General features: G+C 37.2%; 4 gene segments (V, D, J or C); all 4 read left to right on the top strand.

The window, feature by feature from the left end:
* The first annotated feature begins 22 nt into the window (after positions 1 to 22).
* On the top strand, positions 23 to 521 carry LOC140273915 (Ig heavy chain V region 5A-like). The segment is given in 2 exon segments: positions 23 to 122; positions 217 to 521. Coding segments are annotated over 2 exon segments (405 nt in total).
* A 2,250-nt stretch (positions 522 to 2,771) lies between these two features.
* Positions 2,772 to 3,291, top strand: LOC140273890 (immunoglobulin heavy variable 3-30-3-like). The segment is given in 2 exon segments: positions 2,772 to 2,814; positions 2,909 to 3,291. Coding segments are annotated over 2 exon segments (351 nt in total).
* Positions 3,292 to 4,545: 1,254 nt separating this feature from the next.
* LOC140273914 (immunoglobulin heavy variable 5-51-like) lies at positions 4,546 to 4,994 on the top strand. The segment is given in 2 exon segments: positions 4,546 to 4,588; positions 4,690 to 4,994. Coding segments are annotated over 2 exon segments (348 nt in total).
* A 1,639-nt stretch (positions 4,995 to 6,633) lies between these two features.
* Positions 6,634 to 7,074, top strand: LOC140273891 (Ig heavy chain V region XIG14-like). The segment is given in 2 exon segments: positions 6,634 to 6,680; positions 6,770 to 7,074. Coding segments are annotated over 2 exon segments (348 nt in total).
* Positions 7,075 to 20,742: the final 13,668 nt, after the last annotated feature.

Below are 20,742 nucleotides of genomic sequence, written 5' to 3'. Positions count from 1 at the left end.
GGTTTCATCCTATAAAGACAGGATGTCGGGCTTCCAGCTTCAGCAGAAGACAAAATATCAGATCACCTTCAACACCAACATGTTCTCTGTAGCTCTGCTGCTGCTGCTGGCTGCTGGATGCTGTGAGTCTCACTGAGGCAGAGACACTGACAGTATGATCACACCACACTGACTGTTCACTGTTGTTGTACTGATTCAACATATTTTCTTCCACAGGTGTAAAGTGTGAACAGCTGACACAGCCAGCCTCTATGACTGTGCAGCCAGGCCAACGTCTGACCATCACCTGTCAGGTATCTTATTCTCTCAGCAGCTGGTACACAGCTTGGATCAGACAGCCTGCAGGGAAAGGACTGGAATGGATTGGGATGAGATATACTGGAGGCACTCACTACAAAGATTCACTGAAAAACAAGTTCAGTATTGACCTCGATACTTCCAGCAATACAGTGACTCTAAATGGACAGAATATGCAGCCTGAAGACACTGCTGTGTATTACTGTGCGAGAGAGTCACAGTGACACAAAGCATCAGGAGACCTGAACAAAAACCCATCAGAGCCTGAACACATGTTGCATGAAACCACCAGAGGAGGCGCCCTAAAACCACTAATGATTTAAGATGACCTCAATGAAAGAAGAGTTGTATTTAATGTAAATAACACTTATGTTTTCATATAAAAATTATGTTAACTTAGATGGATATAGAAGATATTGTAATATATGTTTTAATCAGCTCAAAGCTTTTTTTTCAAATTTAGGTTTCCTCATAAATGTCACACAATTTTGCAAATTTGATCATTGATATACTGAAGATTCTATTCCTATGAAAGAGAGACTCAGCACTCAAACTATAATAAAAAAAAAAAGACTTACAAGATGGTTCACAGCATTTGTTCAGCTAAAGGCTATCAAACATTTAATGTGAAAACGTAAAATTTCTGCCATCCTTGTAAGAATTTTAAGCAAAATCATGACAACATAAGAAACAACAGCATAGACGCACAGCGTTTAGGGTCAGAGTATAAGTGCAAGCATCATTAATACATTTGCATTAAGTGTTTAAAACTGAATGTGTCTTCATCAATTCATCATCCCATGATGCCAGAGGTTTCTTCCTGTTAAAAGGGAGTTGTTCCTTTCCACAGTCGCTCAGGACAGGAGATTGGACAGAAGGCAAGTTTCGGTGCAATCTGTTGGTTTCCTCAGCTAGGATATTGTTTTTGGTTGACTCTATATAAATGAATTGGATTATTTTGAAATGAATTAATTGGATTTCATTGGATTATGATTACAATGAATTGAATTCCAATTGGCTTGAATTGGACTACATTATTTAAGTGCCTTGAGATGACCTTTGTTGTAATTTGGTGCTACATAAATAAAACTTTATTTTATTGAATTGAATCATCCATGTTTCCATTTCACCATTTGTTGTGCAGACAACACGACTACAAGCTGAAGTATAAACAGCATTAAAGCAGCAGTTGTTGTGGTTATAAAATCCTGATTTTAATGGTTTCCATCAACATGTGCTTTAACTGTAATAAAACATAAAGTCACTCTTCAACATCACATATGAAGCATGACTAAACAATGAAATTCTGTAGACAGTAATAAATATATTTATACATCAATTTATTACCATATATCTATATATTTAGATTGATTACATAAAATGATGATTAAATAGATCAAGTTTGAAGTAAAGTGTTTGAGATGGGGTGTGTTCCTCTAAGAGGAGGAGTTGATGCAAAGTCTGATCTCTCTATTTTTTTATATATGTGAGAAAGTCTAAGACATGTACTCATTAACTGACATTTACATTGTAGACTGGACTCTGACAAGTGGCTTTTACAATGATCAGACCTGAGGTTGTGATAGGTTTTCTCTTCCTTTCAGTTAACTAGGCTGGTAAGGACAACATATCCTATCATAAATTAATAAATAAGACAGAATGGCTGCATCACAGTAGCTAATGAGTTGTATGTGTGCAGGTACTGATGGTCAAACACTGACTGAGTCTGAACCAGTGGTTAAAGGCCTGGAGAATCTCACAAACTGACCTGCACATATGTAGGGTTTGGTGGTGATAGATACTGCTTTGGTCAAACAGACAGCTGTAAAAGGACTGGAGTGGATTGCTACTATCAGTGATAGCAGTGGTAGCATCTACAACTTTCAGTCAGTGAAAGGTCGGTTCATCATCTCCAGAGACAACAGCAGACAGCAGGTGTATCTGCAGATGAACAGTTTGACCACTGAGGATTCTGCTGTTTATTACTGTGCTCGAGAGTCACAGCGACACAGGAGGCATAAACACTGTACAAGAACTCATCAGCAGAATGAAGTCACAGTTTACCTTTTGTATTTCTCACTCAGAAATAAACTACAATTCAACATCTTCAGTCAACACATCAATCAAACCGCTTAATTTAGACATGATCCTGTGCAGCGTTGTTTTACATTTTTACATGAATTTACTATAAGACTATGAGACTATAAGTATCACATATACGGTTTATTTATGCATTTTGATTGTATTGTATTTTAAAAGTTTTGCAATGAAAAAAAAATAACAATGTGCTTCATATAGAATATATTTTCAAACATATACATCACAACATAACTCCAAAAAGCCACCTGTGAGGCGAGAAACATTCTGTTGAAGCCTTTCAATATAAGGCTTATGCAAATTGAACTTCCTGAGAGCCTGACATAAAGACTTGGTGTCTTGTTCACGTTTGCAGTAAAACAAGACAAGCTCCCAACATGTTCTCTGTAGCTCTGCTGCTGCTGCTGGCTGCTGGATGCTGTGAGTCTCACTGAGGCAGAGACACTGACAGTATGATCACACCACACTGACTGTTCACTGTTGTTGTACTGATTCAACGTGTTTTCCTCCACAGGTGTACAGTGTGAACAGCTGACACAGCCAGCCTCTGTGACTGTGCAGCCAGGCCAACGTCTGACCATCACCTGTCAGGTCTCTTATTCTCTCAGCAGCTACTGGACATACTGGATCAGACATCCTGCCGGGAAAGTAATGGAGTGGATTGGATATGCAATGGATGGAAACAACCCAGGCTACAAAGATTCACTAAAGAACAAGTTCAGTATCAACACTGACTCTTCCAGCAAGACAGTGACTCTAAATGGACAGAATATGCAGCCTGAGGACAGTGCTGTGTATTACTGTGCCAGATACCCACAGTAACACAAAGCATCAGCAGACCTGAACAAAAACCTCTCAGAGCCAGAACACTTGTTGCATGAAGCCACCAGAGGAGGAGCTCTTTGCACACTAATAATTTGTGTCAAGCTCAATGAAAAAAGTCTGTGATATAATAATTTATTAAATTCTCCTCATGTAAAATGCCTAAAAAAACTAAAAATAAATAAAATAAAATAATTAGTAAAATAAAAAATAATTAAGGAAAATTAAGAATCTGACGTTGCCAGTATTTAGTTGGGAATTAAAATGATCATACATTGTCATCAACATTAAGTGCAGATACACCTTATAAATAAATGTATCAACAATAGATCAGATTTTTTATTTTTCATCTTTTTTTGTGAATTTAAATTTCATTATATTTCATATTAAAAAAAGAAAACAACAACAATAAAAGCCCAAATCCTCAACTATCTGTCGTCACTCCCAGATCTCATTCTAAGTTCTCACAAGTATCACATCTAGCATCCTCATCTTTTCCTTCCTGCTATGTTTCTCGTTACTTGTCTTTTTCACATGCATTCCTGAAAATATAAACAAATAACTTTGGTGAAAAATCCTATTTAGCACAGAAACACAGATGCATTTTTATTATAATCTAAAAGGATTGAGAAAAAATAAAAGTTTTCAGAAATTTGGATAAGATAAGAGCTGATGGAAACCAATTCTATCTCTATATATGTGTAAAACAGTTAAAGATAGACAACAATTTGCTGACATACACGCTGTAAACTGGATAATTCTGTCTGTTAAGTGAGCTGGTGAGAACGAAGCATTTTTTCTCAAAAAAACAAAAACATAATGAGATTACAGTCGTGGGCTGTCTGTCAGTCTGAACCAGAAAAAAACAATAATTCAACATCCTCAATCAACACATAAAGCAGTTTTATTGAGACACGATCCTGTACAAAAGGCTCCTCTGGGTTTGGGAAATGGATGGATGATCCTGAGCAGTTTTGTTCTTCCAATAATTTAAAGGCACATACAGGTAATGATGACATGTCAAACTAATTATGTATTTTGTCAGATGCTAAATTGTTTTTCAAATTTGTACGAAATATGTAAAAAATGCAAAATCTAGTAGGTGTCTATTAAATGACTGTCCTTTAAATATGTGCCAATGTAAATGCTCACAACAACATTTTGTATTGTCTGTGACAGGACCTCAATCTTTCTGCATCTACTGTACAAACTGTCGAGCTCCCCCTATGCAAAGTGAGCATCCTGCCAGTCTAATATAAACACTCGACCTCACACTGTCAGCTGTATCAGAAGAAGAGAAGCTCTCATCAGATCACCTTCAACACCAACATGTTCTCTGTAGCTCTGCTGCTGCTGCTGGCTGCTGGATGCTGTGAGTCTCACTGAGGCAGAGACACTGACAGTATGATCACACCACACTGACTGTTCACTGTTGTTTTACTGATTCTACATTCACTCTTTTTTCCTACACAGGTGTAAAGTGTGAACAGCTGATACAGCCAGCCTCTATGACTGTGCAGTCAGGCCAACGTCTGACCATCACCTGTCAGGTCTCTTATTCTCTCAGCAGCTACTGGACAGCTTGGATCAGACAGCCTGCAGGGAAAGGACTGGAGTGGATTGGGAGCAAATATACTGGAAACAGTGCCTACAAAGATTCACTGAAGAACAAGTTTAGTATCGACATAGACACTTCCATCAAGACAGTGACTCTAAATGGACAGAATATGCAGCCTGAAGACACTGCTGTGTATTACTGTGCCAAAGACTCACAGTAATACACAGCATCAGGAGACCTGAACAAAAACCTCTCAGAGCCTGAACACTTGTTGCATGAAACCACCAGAGGAGGAGCCCTCACACCACAAATAATTTGAGCTTAACTCATTGAAAGAAAATATGCATTTATTGTAAATTACATTGACAATTTTATATTACAAATCAAACATTTAAAAAAAAAAAAAGAAATAATTTGGTGCGTGTTACTCTAAAAGGGGGATGAGTTGATGTGAAGTCTGATCTCTGCCATCTTTACATATATGTTACAAAGTTTAAGATTGTACTCAATCACTGACATATACATTGTAGACTAGACTCTGACAAGTGGCTTTTACAGTGATCAGACCTGAGGTTGTGATTGGTTGTCTCTTCCTCTCAGTTAACTGGGCTGGTAAGGACAACATATTTTATCATAAATTCATAAATAAGACAGAATGGCTGCATCACAGTGGCTAATGAGTTGTCTGTGTGTTCAACAATTCAATATCTTCAGTCAACACATCAATCAAACTGCTTAATTTAGACACGCACAAACACAGATTTAATTTGAAGAATTTAAAATATTGGCCATGATAGCTTCAATAAGTTAAGTATTTTGACAGATTGCCTCTGAATATTATTACTAATTTTATGAAATTTGTAAAAAAGGGAAACTTTAGCAGGTGTGTTTTCAAAGATAATTCTCTGCAACTCAAACCATCAGGAGACCTGAACAATCGCTTGCATTACTATTTAATATTTCTTACTATAAATTCATTACTACTTGTTAAAAAAAGTTCAACACTTGACAAAAAAATAAAGATATAACACCTGCTGATAACAGCATGGAACATCTGAGACAGTCCAACCTAAGACCAGAGGACTCTGCCCTCTGTATTAATGTATCAGAAACACAGAGGTTCATTTTAATAAAGAGACTTTACAAAAACCAACAACACACACACACATCTCAGAAAAGGCTGCAGCTGATTGTTGCTGCTGAGTTTTATGGGTATGTAAATATGTATTTCATCAACAAAACAATGAAATAGGTTGTTTTTGTTAATCTCTGGGTTAAATGGACAGATAAGAACAACACATCTTCTTACAAATGTATCTGTACGAATATATGATAACTGTTTTGATGGAAGAACGACTGCTTTGCAATAAATAATGAGTTGTCTTTGTTTAGGTACTGATGGTCGACACATACATGGACTGAGTCTGAACCAGTGGTAAAAAGACCTGCAGGATCCCACAGACTGACCTGCACATATTCAAAAGATTCTGCTGTGAGTTATTGTGCTCGAGAGACACTATGACACAGGAGACAGAAACTGATAAATATGTAAAAACATATTGAGACTATAAGTATCACATATTCTGTTTATTTATGTGTTTTGATTGTATTTCTTCTACACTGACTTATCTGAATAGTTTTAAAAGTTTTGCAATGACAAAAATAGATAACAATGTGCTGCATATAGAATATATTTTCAAACCTATACATCACACCACAACTTCAAACAGCAACCTGTGAGGCAAGAAACTTTCTGCTGTAGCCTTTCAATATAAGGCTTATGCAAATTGAACTTCCTGAGAGCCTGACATAAAGACTTGGCGTCTTGTTCACGTTTGCAGTAAAACAAGACAAGCTCCCAACATGTTCTCTGTAGCTCTGCTGCTGCTGCTGGCTGCTGGATGCTGTGAGTCTCACTGAGGCAGAGACACTGACAGTATGATCACACTGACTGTTCACTGTTGTTGTACTGATTCAACATGTTTTCTGCCACAGGTGTAAAGTGTGAACAGCTGACACAGCCAGCCTCTGTGACTGTGCAGCCAGGCCAACGTCTGACCATCACCTGTCAGGTCTCTTATTCTCTGGGCAGCTACCGAACACACTGGATCAGACAGCCTGCAGGGAAAGGACTGGAGTGGATTGGTGGAAAATATACTGGAGATTCATTCTACAAAGATTCCCTGAAGAATAAATTCAGTATCGACTTAGACACTTCCAGCAAGAGAGTGACTCTAAATGGACAGAATCTGCAGCCTGAGGACACTGCTGTGTATTACTGTGCCAGAGAGTCACAGTAACACAAAGCATCAGGAGACCTGAACAAAAACCCTTCAGAGGCTGAACATGCGTGCCATGAAGCAACCAGAGGAGGAGCTCTCAAACCACTAATATTTTATTGTTCTTCATTGTTGCAAACATATTTAATAAGCAGTTTATATATCAATATAATTAGAACATATGATGATAAATTAGTCACATCCATAAAAATATTAAAGCAGAAACTCAATTATGCAAGCTAACGATCAAACATGGAGCAGTAGAACTTTGGAGAGCCAGCTTCACTTCCATGTGGTCACTGTTTACAAAGAATCATTTGGCTATTTGAGTCACAGAAGTAACTTTACATTTGCTGTTTTCTTTAAACATCATCATTTTCAAATTTCTTTTTATGAAAAAGGACACATCTACTGCAAATATCCAGAAACACACAAGTCCAAATGAATAATATTTTAGCTTTTTTAGATTAGTATTTGTAATGCTCTCAATGTACACAAAATGTAATCATGTGTAGGCCTGAAAAAGTTCAACTTGTTTGTTTTTTTTTGTTTTCAACCAGCGGGAAAATTGATCCAAATTATTCAATATATATCAAGTATACCGTATGATCTGAATGATATAAATCTCATTAAACATTTGTTTGAGAGCTTGTTATTTCCATATGCAAAATTTACTGTGAGGAGGAGTCAATGCAAAACAAAGCTGTGCTTTTCATCTATATGTTTGCCTTCACTGGGCCTGACAGAGAACAGCAGACTCACAGTTTAACAATATGTACTGCAGGACAGGGTTGTTCCTTTTGATCATCTGCGGTGCAGGTGAAATATTTAATCAAACTTTACACTTAATAGCTTTTTAACACTTTTCTCAGTTACAAATTTTCCTGTATCTTGATTTGATTTGACCATTTCACATATAAGCGTGTTGACATTCTCTTGTTTTTCCTTCAACAGTTGTTGATGGTCAGACTCTGACAGAATCAGAACCAGTGGTTAAAAGGCCTGGAGAATCTCACACGCTGACATGCACGGGCTCTGGATTCACATTCAGCAGCCACATGATGGGCTGGGTCAGACAGGCTCCTGGTAAAGGATTGGAGTGGGTCGCTACTATAGATACAAGCAAATACTACGCTCAGCCAGTTCAAGGCAGATTTACCATCTCCAGAGACAACAGCAAACAGCAGGTGTATCTGCAGATGAGCAGTCTCAGGACAGAAGATTCGGCTGTTTATTATTGTGCTCGACACCCACACTAAGGTGGATAAAACAGCTGCACAAAAACCCACTAGTTATTTTTGCTAGAACTCAAGTGACAAGTGAGAAGTAGCTAATAAACTATTGTTCATTATTTGTCTGTGTGGGTTTTGAAATTATAAATAAATCATGGTTTCTGCATGAAGTAAAATATATGAACATTATTCACAGTATTTAATTTCAAACTATATACAGGGTAAAGATTAATTGTGCAGAATGACACAACCACAAATCTACAAAGAAATTACAATATTGCACCAAATCTACTGGAGGTGCTTCATGTGGCAATTGTTAAGTCCCAGTTTGTAGTACATCTTTTACTCGGACAACTTTTTTCTGTGAAAGGAGCAAAAATATGGAGCATGCTACCTGTTCATAATGAAATTTACTGGAAAGTTGAAATTTTGTTTGGACAGCTGTGAAACTTTGGTGGATTTAGCAACAGAATTATAATCATGTCTAACTTTTAATCACTGTTTCCTAAATCAAATTCTTAACCATTATATTATTATTATTTACAGTTTTCCGCATGTTCTCCTTTTTATTTACTGTAGTTTTAATATTTTTGTTCTGTAAAAGCCCTTCTCAGTGTCACAAATTAGCATCTGTTATACCCACTGTGATACTTGAACTGCAGAGCCGTTCTCAGCTAATTCATTTATTCAGTTCCTGTCCCTTAAAATAACTTACCCTTATTTATTCTTAAAATAAAATAGAATAAATGAGTAAAAAAAGCTTTTTATAACAGTAGAGAAAAAGGCAACAATCGTTTGAATATTTGAATGAATATACTATTTTGATGCAATAAAAGAGGCAGTGAAGTTAATATGTGTGAACATTGGGAAAAAAGATTGAAATGTTTTTAAAGTAATGCTGTAGTAATTTGGATTGTAATGTAATTTTTGTTTCGAAGACAAGTTCAGTCTCAACGTAGACGCCAGCAAAACAGTGCCTCTAAGTGGACAGAATATGATATTTATATGCAGTTTTACTAAGAACCAAGTGAAAAGTAAATCAAATGTTGTTAAACACTGTAATTTAGAGTTAATTGAATTATTGCAGGTGACAGCTGTTGTCATTTCTCCCATGAAAAATGAATCTTTAATTTTCTTTTGTGTGTTCAAAGATGTATTTTTTTCCTTCGATTAATTTAAATGTGCTTTACTTTGCTTACTATAATAAATATGTAAATTATGCCTCTTCCGTGTTTCTTCTTAAGGAAGTGAAAAGCGTATCTCTGTGCCAACAAGGTTCACACCAGTTCAGCGTCCGCATCAACCATGTTCTCTTTAACTCTGATACTGCTGCTGGCAGCTGGATCCTGTGAGGAGCTTTCAGTGGATTCACACTAATAATCACATCAGAAACACAGAATATTCAGATGAATGATGGAGATAATGTTGATTTGTGTTTCCTCAGGTGTCCAAAGTATTGATCTCATCCAGCCGGAATCAAAGGTTGTGCAGCCTGGACAGACTTTGACCATCATCTGTCGGGTCTCTGGTTATTCTTTGACTGATGGCAGCTACGGAACAGCTTGGATCAGACAGCGTGAAGGAAAAGCACTGGAGTGGATTTTTCATCGGTGGGGAAGTGGCGGCTTTGAGCAAAATAATGCTCTGAAGAACAAGTTCCTTTACCACACCCTGACTGCTGATAGATCAGTGAGATTAACAGGGCAGAATATGCAGCCTGAGGACACAGCTGTTTACTACTGTGTACGCACACAGTGACACAAACCACCAACAGACCTGCACAAATACACAATGAACAAGAGGAGGCTCAAAAATATGTGTTTGGTCCACAAATGGATCTGTAACATGTTATCTGCTTATTAGATTTGAGAGTTTTTACAGCAGTAACTAAAAGTGTATGGTACACAGATGGGTGACCACTTTAGTTGCATTACATTTGTCAGAAAATAAAATTGTATTTATGACAAATGACTACTGTAGCCAAACAGCTCTCATCAAGTTAAAATGGATGTGGCACCAGATCAAATTCCATCTTCTAAATGTCAGAGGAAAGCCAGTGCTGCTATTGTGCTCTACGCCACAACTCAAATTTAGCTTATTGCCTAGTATTTGTGTTTTTTAGCAGATAGTCAGAGAAAATCTTGATATATCTTTATTTAAATATATATATATTAGGACGTTTTGGAAGTTATTTACAGGATGTCACTGATCAACTCTCTATAGTTTGTCTGCAGAATGAATGTCAAAATAAAAACTCTTGCACCTTGAAAAAAAAACTAAATCTGAAACCTATTCATTTCTTTTAATCATCTTGATTTTAAGTTTTTTTCTTATTAATCCAAAATATTTGTAAATATTTGTAACTATCAACATCTCTGGCTTTACAAACGTGGGTTTTGTTGTTTGCTAAAACTGCACAAAGCTAAAGTTGGACACATATACAGTAGGTAAATATCCACATATGCTTCTTGGAAGGGCAGAAAAATCAATATTTACATGAATACAATAATCACATTCAAATTTCTTTCGATTGAACAGTTTCCTTAAAAATAAATAGGAATAAAATGTGGCCACAAAATATAATGAAAGGGATATGTTTTGATGAATACAGACGTGTGTATTCACTCTGTAGATAAACTAACTGAACAGACTTTCCTCAGCTCCAGTTGGAGCAACACTGACATGTCACATGCCTAATCACTTCTATGCAAATTCAGACTTTTTTTGTAACTCAGATATAAAAGCTTCATAGCAGACTGTCAGTGGAGCTCATGTCAGGCCATTTTTAACCAACTAAATCATGTTTGCTTTAACTCTACTGCTGCTTTTCTCAGCTGGATCCTGTGAGTTATTCTTTGTCATTTTCATTGATTATTTCTTTGTTAACTTTATAATTTGTGACATACACCTTTACTCTTTTTTTTTTTTTTCATTTTTACTAGATGTGAAGTGTGAACAGCTGACACAGCCAGCCTCTGTGACTGTGCAACCAGGCCAACGTCTGACCATCACCTGTCAGGTCTCTTATTCTCTCAGCTACTGGACAGGTTGGATCAGACAGCCTGCAGGGAAAGGACTGGAGTGGATTGGGATGAAATATACTGGATCTTCATACTATAAAGATTCACTGAAGAACAAGTTTAGCATCGACTTAGACTCTTCCAGCAGCACAGTGACTCTAAATGGACAGAATATGCAGCCTGAAGACACTGCTGTGTACTACTGTGCCAGAGTCACACAACAATGCAAAGCATCAGCACACTTTGACGAAAACCTCTCAGAGGCCGAATGCTTGTTAAGAAAATCAAACAGACCATCAAACAGACCATGAACATTCTACATTCACCATAGAACCATTAAAGCTTGAATTTGTGAAATTAAATCAGTTACATGGTGAAATAATACAGGATACAGAAGAAAGGTAAAACACAAATAAGACCAATAAAAGTTGAATGTAAGTGGAGACTTTTTTAGATTCTATTTATTTATCTTTTTGTTAATTATAATGGTTATACAACACCACTGTAATTATATCGTTAAATATTTGTATTTTTGCATCCAATTTCCATGTATCACTCATTGCCACTCATTTGACTGGTTTTAACTGGATTGACATTATGATGAATGCAAACTAACTAATAAATACAGGAGCATCTCCACGGGATATCTGAGACAATCAATGCCAGGGAACTTTGCTGTGTATGATTGTGTCTTGAAGATTATGAAATAAAATTTTTAAAAATGACCTCCAGGTGGCAGTAAAATATCGTAAGATGATATAAAGACAGGATGATGTAAATATGGAGACAGATGCAAACCACTGAGAGAACAGCTGTTGTTGTGGTTTGTGACTTCCTGCTTATTGGCAGATGCATGCCAATAACATGGTAAATATTACCCAGTTATTACTTAATATAGAAGATGTTTAAGACAGCAGACTGTCAGAGGACATTTTTGCACAACGTGTCAGGAACATATCCAAAAAGTTCTTGTATGTGAGGTAACAAAAAGCTCTGAAGAGACATCATCACATTTTATATAGACCTGAAGAAACTGTTAACTCAGACATCCACTCATGAAGGAACAATCTTATTTTTTTGGAGCAATGTTTTTGTCCAGACTATGTTAATCTGAAATTACTTTGGAAGGATTAGTTTTTTTGGGGGGGGGGCAACATTTTGCTATTTGGTGATTTTCCAGTCAAGTCACTAACTGTGCTGAGATTTCGGGTCCTCCAGTCCTCTAAATCAAGTTATGATACTACTGACAGTGACCAAAAAGCATGAAGTCAACAAAAAAGTCCCAAAAACTGACCTGCACATATTCAGGGTTTGGTGGTCATTATGCTAAGGTTTGGATCAGACAAGCTGCTGGAAAAGGACTGGAGTGGATTGCTTATGTCAGCAGTGGCAGTGGCAGCATGTTCTACCCTCTGTCAGTGACAGGCCGGTTTACAGTGATACAGAAGAGAAGAAATAATATATAAAACCTAACATGTCAAGTTAACGTCTTAATTAATGTTACTTTTCACATTCATGGAACTTAGTCTATGATATCAACCCATATAGAGAAACAGTCTCAAATAATATCTTATAAATATCAATTTTTCTGCCTGGTGTATTTTAACAGACTGTGAAGCTACTTTAGTGTAAATTCTGATTATTTTGCTTCAGCCAGAAAAGTCCACTGTTTTTATAGCCTGTCTGTATCTGATATGCAAAGTGAAGTTCCTAACAGACTCCTATAAAGACTCAATGCCATGCTCAGTTACAGCAGAAGAAGAGAGGCTCCCATCAGATCACCTTCAACACCAACATGTTCTCTGTAGCTCTGCTGCTGCTGCTGGCTGCTGGATGCTGTGAGTCTCACTGAAGCAGAGACACTGACAGTATGATCACACCACACTGACTGGTCACTGTTAATATGGATTCAATGCTTCCCTCCACAGGTGTAAAGTGTGAACAGCTGACACAGCCAGCCTCTGTGACTGTGCAGCCAGGCCAACGTCTGACCATCACCTGTCAGGTCTCTTATTCTGTGGGCACCTACCGAACACACTGGATCAGACAGCCTGCAGGGAAAGGACTGGAGTGGATCGGTGGAAAATATACTGGCGATTCAGTCTCATATATGTCAGTTTCACTGAAGAACAAATTCAGTGTTGACTTAGACTCTTCCAGCAACACGGTGACTCTAACCGGACAGAATCTGCAGCCTGAGGACAATGCTGTGTATTACTGTGCCAGAGAGTCACAGTGACTCAAACTATCAGCAGACCTGAACAAAAACCCTTGTGAAGCTGGAAACTTGTGACATGAAACCACCTGAGGAGGAGCCCTCTGACACCAATGATGTTGTGCACTGTTCATTTAGTTCATTGTTGCACAGATGAAAACATGAATACTTAATCAACATTTTTTATCAATATAGCAAAACATGAAATTATAAGTGAGGTACATTAGTAAAAATTTCAAAGCTGAAAAGTACTTTTTTTTAATTGGTGATAAGAGTGCAAATTTACACCTGTTGCTATGTTTCAATGTGATTATTTTTTTGTTTTCCAAAAAAAAAAGTTGTGATTAAGCTGAAGACAAACATACTAAGGACATGCATGCTGCAACATAAGCATTGTAAAAATATAAAGCATAAATCTGCTATGAGTAAGAGTCAGTGCAAAACAAAGATGTTTTCATGGGGACTGACAGAACAGCAAACACCAGGAAGAAATATTTATTTATTTATATGTTTTTTGTAACTTCAAATTATTTCGTATTTCACGTCACAGTACCTGGCTATGCCATGTTTAATAGCTGCAATCCTGTTTTTCTTAGTTCCTTTCATTATTTCTTGTTTATATTTTCTCTACATGTTCCTGAAATGCTTCCAGCATAAACTGTGGCAACAAACTAAACGAAGAAAAAAATAAAGCCATATTGTAGTAATTTGGATTAGATTTTTATCATTGATAATTCAATTTTATTTCTAAGACAACCATACAGACAAATAAAGGTGAATACACTGATCAATACTAAAGGCAACATATAAATTAATTCAATATTTTAAGATACATATGCTTCAAATTTCTTTTAAAATTCCTCATGTCCCTAATGTCTATGTGATACTCAAACAGCATTTTCAAAAAAACACATTCTTAATTAAATAAATTAAACATTTTATTGAGTTGAATTCTCGCTCCCGTGTTGCTGCTAAAATTAATAATAACATACAGTTCACCTTGTAGATAAAGGTAAATATGTTGTTTTTAATTAATGTAAAATGACTTACTGACTTACTAACAATTTCAGATGCAAACCATTAGTTCAAGAAGAGTCCAGGAAGAAAGTGACATAAAAACATCTGAGTCAGCAAACTGAATAACACTGAGAGATCAATTGAAGTTATTCCAATTTAAATGGATTACTGTTTAGTTCTATGCAAATCCACTGAGCTTCCTCATCACTCGGCCATAAAAACATCATCGTGACCATCAGGTCGTCTGTGTCATGAGTGCTGCATCAGTGACCATGTTTCCTGTTGCTCTGCTGCTGCTGGCAGCTGGATGTGAGTCTGTCTGGATTTTGTCAGTCGGCACTTGTTATTTTGCAGTGAAAATTGACTGTTTTTCCTAAAACTTCTGTTTTTCTTCTTTCAACAGGTGTGACTTGTCAACAGATGACACAGTCAGCCTCTGTTACTCTGCAGCCAGGTCAACGTTTGACCATCACCTGTCAGGTATTTTATTCTGTTGGCAACCATCACACACATTTTTCCAGGCAGCCTGCTGGAAAAGGACTGGAATGGATTGGAGGTGCACGAGTTGGATATGATACAGTCTACAAAGATTCACTGAAGAGCAAGTTCAGTTTCAGCTTAGACTCTTCCAGCAACACGGTGACTCTAACCGGACAGAATCTGCAGCCTGAAGACACTGCTGTGTATTACTGTGCCAGAGAGTCACAGTGACAAAAACCATCAGGAGACCTGAACAAAAACTCCCCACAGGCTGAACACGTTCATTAGATGTTTCTAGCATGAAACCGATTATCTTTTTTAAAGTTAGACATCATGGGGACCAGTATTTCTGATTGTTAGTGAATTCATGACATCATCTGTTTATGAGAAAGTGTCTTCAAGTAGATCTTTGCAAATAATATAAAAAAAAAAGTTTTTTGATGATATTAAGTTGAAAATACTGACATATTAGAATAGTTTACAGTAATTCTATCTGTGATACATTGATATAAAGTTGTGAACAGCATCTGACCATCACTTGACAGGTCTCTTATTCGGTCACCAGCTACCACACAGCTTGGATCAGACAGTCGTGTTGCTGTTGCCGTGAGTTAGATTGGATCTTCATACCTCAAAGACTCACTGACAATCAAGTTTGACTTAAACTTGGACTCCTCCAGGAACGCTGACTCTGGACAGAATAAGCAGCCTGTGTATTACTGTGCCAGAATCCCTCAGTAACACAAACCATTGGTGGACCTGAACAATGATGTCACAGAGAATGAATGCTTATTACAGAGCCGTATTCAACAGGGAAACAGACCATTAACAGTTTAATGCAACTGTGAAAATGTGATAATTTGTGATAGAAAGCAACAAATTACATAGAATAATGACATTGAGCAGAAAATAATAAATCACACCATTCATTTGAAAAGAGATCAATATAACAAAAATATTTATGAAAGTTGCATATAAGCAGCAAAACTGAAAGTTTACCAAGTTTGACATTTTCTGTTGTACATTTTCACTGTTGCAGTTATACACCACAATAGTGATTATCGTTTAATTTCTTTTTCAGTTGGTTTCCATGTATAACTCCTTTTGTGCTGTGTTTTAAGTCCTTCATTTGTATCTGGAGTGTGATTAACAATTTTTAGTGTAGAATCATGAAAATGCCAGCAGAGAATTGTGTCCCTCAGATATAATTCTGCCTTTAGAATAAGTTTGAGTTTGACTGCATAACCTCAGCTATTTAAAACTATAAATTTATACGCCAACTCTGTGCTTTAATGGTTTAAAACTAACAATCATAGCAGTATCTGCATGGGATATCTGTGACTATAAAACATAGCAAGATAGCAATAAGAGAGCGTTACACAATTGTAATCCTTATCTTTATGGAGGAGTGTTTATAGCCTCACACTATCTATTTGCAAGATCACCTTTTATCATTTAGTTTACACTATTTGTCACTATTTTAGGCACCATTTGACGATTTGGCAATGTCCCTTTTTTCAGTGCAAACATGGCTGAGCTGTTGGTGTTCTCTTTAGTTTTATAAAGCTGAACTGAAACAAGTGTCTCCTGCATTTCAAATCCAAGTTTTGTGAGTGAACAGAAAGCATAAAGTCAAAATAAATTATGACTTATCACTCTGAATATCCCGTTTGAACCTACACACTTTTATTGCATCATATGCTTATTATGCATCTATAGATTCAAATCACAGAAAAGTGATAAACAAATGAAAATTTCCAGAAATGTTGGAATTGTATTTGTGTGCTTATGTTTGAGGAGGAGGAGTCAGTGCAGTACTGATATCTGTAATTTCTTCTTATTTGTTATAGAGCAGGGGTCAGTGACTCAATCTAAGCTTCAAGCCGTGACAGAACAAAGACTTTTACAATGATCAGATTGTTTGTTTTGTCATTTTCCTCATTCTGTTTTACACCTGGGCTGGTGAGAGAGTTTGCTTGACAAACAAACTGACATCAAGTCATTGTGACACAACAGTCCATAATTGTTTTTATAGCCTGTCTGTATCGGATATGCAAAGTGAACTTCCTGACATACTGCTATAAAGATATGATGTCAGGCTTCCAGTTACAGCAGAAGAAGAGAAGCTCCCATCAGATCACCTTCAGCACCAACATGTTCTCTGTAGCTCTGCTGCTGCTGCTGGCTGCTGGATGCTGTGAGTCTCACTGAGGCAGAGACACTGACAGTATGATCACACCACACTGACTGTTAATGTTCTTAGACTGATATCCAGCATGTTTTCTTCCACAGGTGTAAAGTGTGAACAGCTGATACAGCCAGCCTCTGTGACTGTGCAGCCAGGCCAACGTCTGACCATCACCTGTCAGGTTTCTTATGCTCTCAGCACCTGCAGAACACACTGGATCAGACAGCCTGCAGGGAAAGGACTGGAGTGGATTTGTAGTGCACATATCGGACATGGCACATATTACAAGGATTCACTGAAGAACAAGTTCAGCATTCACTTAGAGCCATCTAGTAAAACAGTGACTCTCAGTGGGCAGACTATGCAGCCTGAGGACACTGCTGTGTATTACTGTGCCAGAGAGCCACAGTAACACAGTAACACAAAGCATCAGCAGACCTGAACAAAAACTCCTCAATGCCTGAACAAGTGAAGACAAGCATGAAGAGTACAATTTCCAATTCATGACTTGGAAATCATACTGTGGTGTGGTGGTATATATATATGCCACCACACCACAGTATGATAATATATACATATATTATCAGTGTGGCATGTAAAACAGATCAGTTTTTAAAGTTAGACATCAAGGGAATCTTAAGTTTTTATCATCAGTTTATAAGAAAGTTGTGTGAATGTAAATGTTGTCTTATCTTAGAAAATACCAAAATGTTCTTCATTTTGATGACATTAAGTTTAGAATGTTACAATAATTTAATCTGTGATACTTTAGAATTCAGTTGCTTTTTAGAAGTAAAAACTTTAGTCATAAAAGAGTAAATAGATTTGACTAGAGTGTTTTCAACGACATGATTGTATCTCGGTACTTTGATTTAAAATGTTTTTGAGTGAAAATAATGAAGCAAAGAGGCTCAACTTCTTAAGTTTGTGTAATTTAAAAAGCAATGCAATATTTCTGTTGAAGTAAAATTATTCAAACTGATGAACCATGTTGCTGTGTATTTGGTCAACTAAAAACCAGCAACAACCTTCAACCAATGAGATTATTTGTTTCATATTTTTAAGTGTGTCGATGTATAGATTTTGTATTCTACAATAATTAATAATTGATTAATAACATGACAGAAAAAACAAACACATTTGATTAAATTAAAGAATAACAGACAGACAGGCCATTTGACACTCCCCCCACTTGATATTCTGATGCAAATCTGCAGTCTGTGCAGTGTACTTCTGTCCTGCTGACTGGTCTTTCACTTTGTGTGGAGCATCAGAAGTTTCATCTTCAGCTTCAGGATGATGAACACAATCAGTGTCCTGCTGCTTGTTCTCTCTTTGCCCTGTAAGTTCTCTTTCTATTTGATGCATTTTTTCTTCTCCTGCTCACTCCAAAAATGTCAGATAAATGTGTGACTTTCTCCTTCAATCTTCTCTTTTTCATCTCACCAGACTGTACAGGTCAGAGTATGGAGTCCATTCCTTCCAGTCCTGTGGTGAAAAAACCCGGGGAGACTCTCAGTCTTTCCTGCAGGGGATCTGGGTTCTCATTTGGCTGCTGTAGTATGCACTGGGTCAGACAACCTGCAGGAAAAGCCCTGGAATGGATGGGGCGTGTATATAGCGATGCAAGTGGAACAGACTATTCCAGCAGTATGCAGAGTCGAATACAAATCACCAGAGATAACAGCAACAGCATGGTGCATCTGAGGCTGCCCAACTTAAGACCAGAGGACACTGCCATGTATTACTGTGCAAAGCACACAGTGTTCCAAGCAGGTGGAGAGGCTTCACAAAAACCCCACAGAAAATGTTTTTACATTGACCTCATGGTGGCAGTGTAGACTAAGAACTGGATGATGCACGCTCAGCAGTGTATGATGAGCCCACCATGACAGCGGCAGCTTACTTTATCATGTGTGATTCTCTCAGGGTGTCTCTGCATTATGTATATCTATCTGTCTATCATCTTCACATAAGTGTTCTGTGCAGCAGATGTGAGAAAAATATCCCACTGACATGTGTGGTGTGTGATGGTACAGATGGTTCAGCAGTGATAAAAAGATCCACCAGATCTGCACAAATGCCCAAGAAACATTTGGTCCACAACGGTAGCTCCTTTTTTTTCCCAGATTTGAAATTGTGTGTAACAATAACCCCAACTGTATGAAACACATGTGGGTGACCACTTCATTTGCTTAACCCTTAACGACTGCATTTGTTTAAAAAAGGAAAATGCAGTTAAATACATGTGAATGAGTTCAAAATACATGTAACTTCAAATACAACTAGTGAAACTACACCACTATTTAACTCTACACTCTGATGTTTTTTATTATTATTTTTTAGGAGATAGTTTTAATATAGGTATCTCTTGTTCTTAAATATTGCATAAGGACTATTTGCCAGGCTGTGGTTATTGCTCTAGTTTCAGGATGTCACTGATAAGCTCCCTATAATTTGTACACTGAGTGTCCTTAGTTAGTTTTGTCGTCCCTCAAATTTCCTAAAAAACTGGACAAGGATTTTTCTGGACTGTTATGCTGAAAGTAAAAAGAAACAAACACTTCCCATAAACACCAAATGAACTGTTTTCAACACTTAGTATAGAGTTGGTTGTGTTGTGCAGTTATTTGGCTTTAACAGAAATACAGAATATGAAGCCTGAGCCACTGCTGTGTATTATTGTAACAGAACAACAGCTAACTGTGCCCAGCTGTTTATTATCAGTGATGTTTTACAGAGTTTAACTGAAACAGTTTTCTCCTGCAACTATAAAAAAAACTGAGTAGTGTGAAGTTAACAAACAAAAACTGTAAATGCATTATAAAACAATCCATGAAATCATCATTCTATGCACCCCATTTAATAATCATGTCATCATTTTATTCTCTGTCAATGTATAGATTCAATATACATTTACCGACTTCACAAATCAGTGATGTTAAAGCATGTTAAAGCTTCCAGAGATGTTTGGATTGTGCTGAGTTTTTCTTTGAGGAGGAGGAGTCAATGCAAAACTGACCTCTTTAATATCTTCTCATCTGTTATAGAGCAGAGGCTGAAGACTCAAACTGACATTGAAGCTTTGAAGATTAAAGGCTTTTACAATGATCAGACCTGGTTATTTAGTCGTTTTCCTGTTTCTAATTTACACCTTGACTGGTAAGAGATTTTGTGGAGAAGCAAATTGTTATTGAATCAATGTGACTGTACTAATGAGACTGTTTAAATATCTGCAGGTACTGATGGTCAAACACTGACTGAGTCTGAACCAGCGGTTAAAAGACCTGGAGAATCCCACAAACTGACCTGCACATATGCAGGGTTTAGCAGTGATATTTATGGTGCTTGGGTTAGACAGGCAGCTGGAAAAGGACTGGAATGGATTGCTTATATTAGCAGTGGCAGTAGCGGCATCTACTACTCTCAGTCAGTTCAAGGCCGGTTTACCATCTCCAGAGACAACAGCAGAAAGCAGGTGTATCTGCAAATGAGCAGTCTGAGCACTGAGGATTCTGCTGTTTATTATTGTGCTCG

The sequence above is a fragment of the Leuresthes tenuis genome, unplaced genomic scaffold, assembly GCF_036924035.1.
Source record: "Leuresthes tenuis unplaced genomic scaffold, fLeuTen1.0.hap1 SCAF_17, whole genome shotgun sequence".
NCBI classification, from domain to species: domain Eukaryota; kingdom Metazoa; phylum Chordata; class Actinopteri; order Atheriniformes; family Atherinopsidae; genus Leuresthes; species Leuresthes tenuis.
This window is presented reverse-complemented; position numbering and strand designations above follow the sequence as displayed.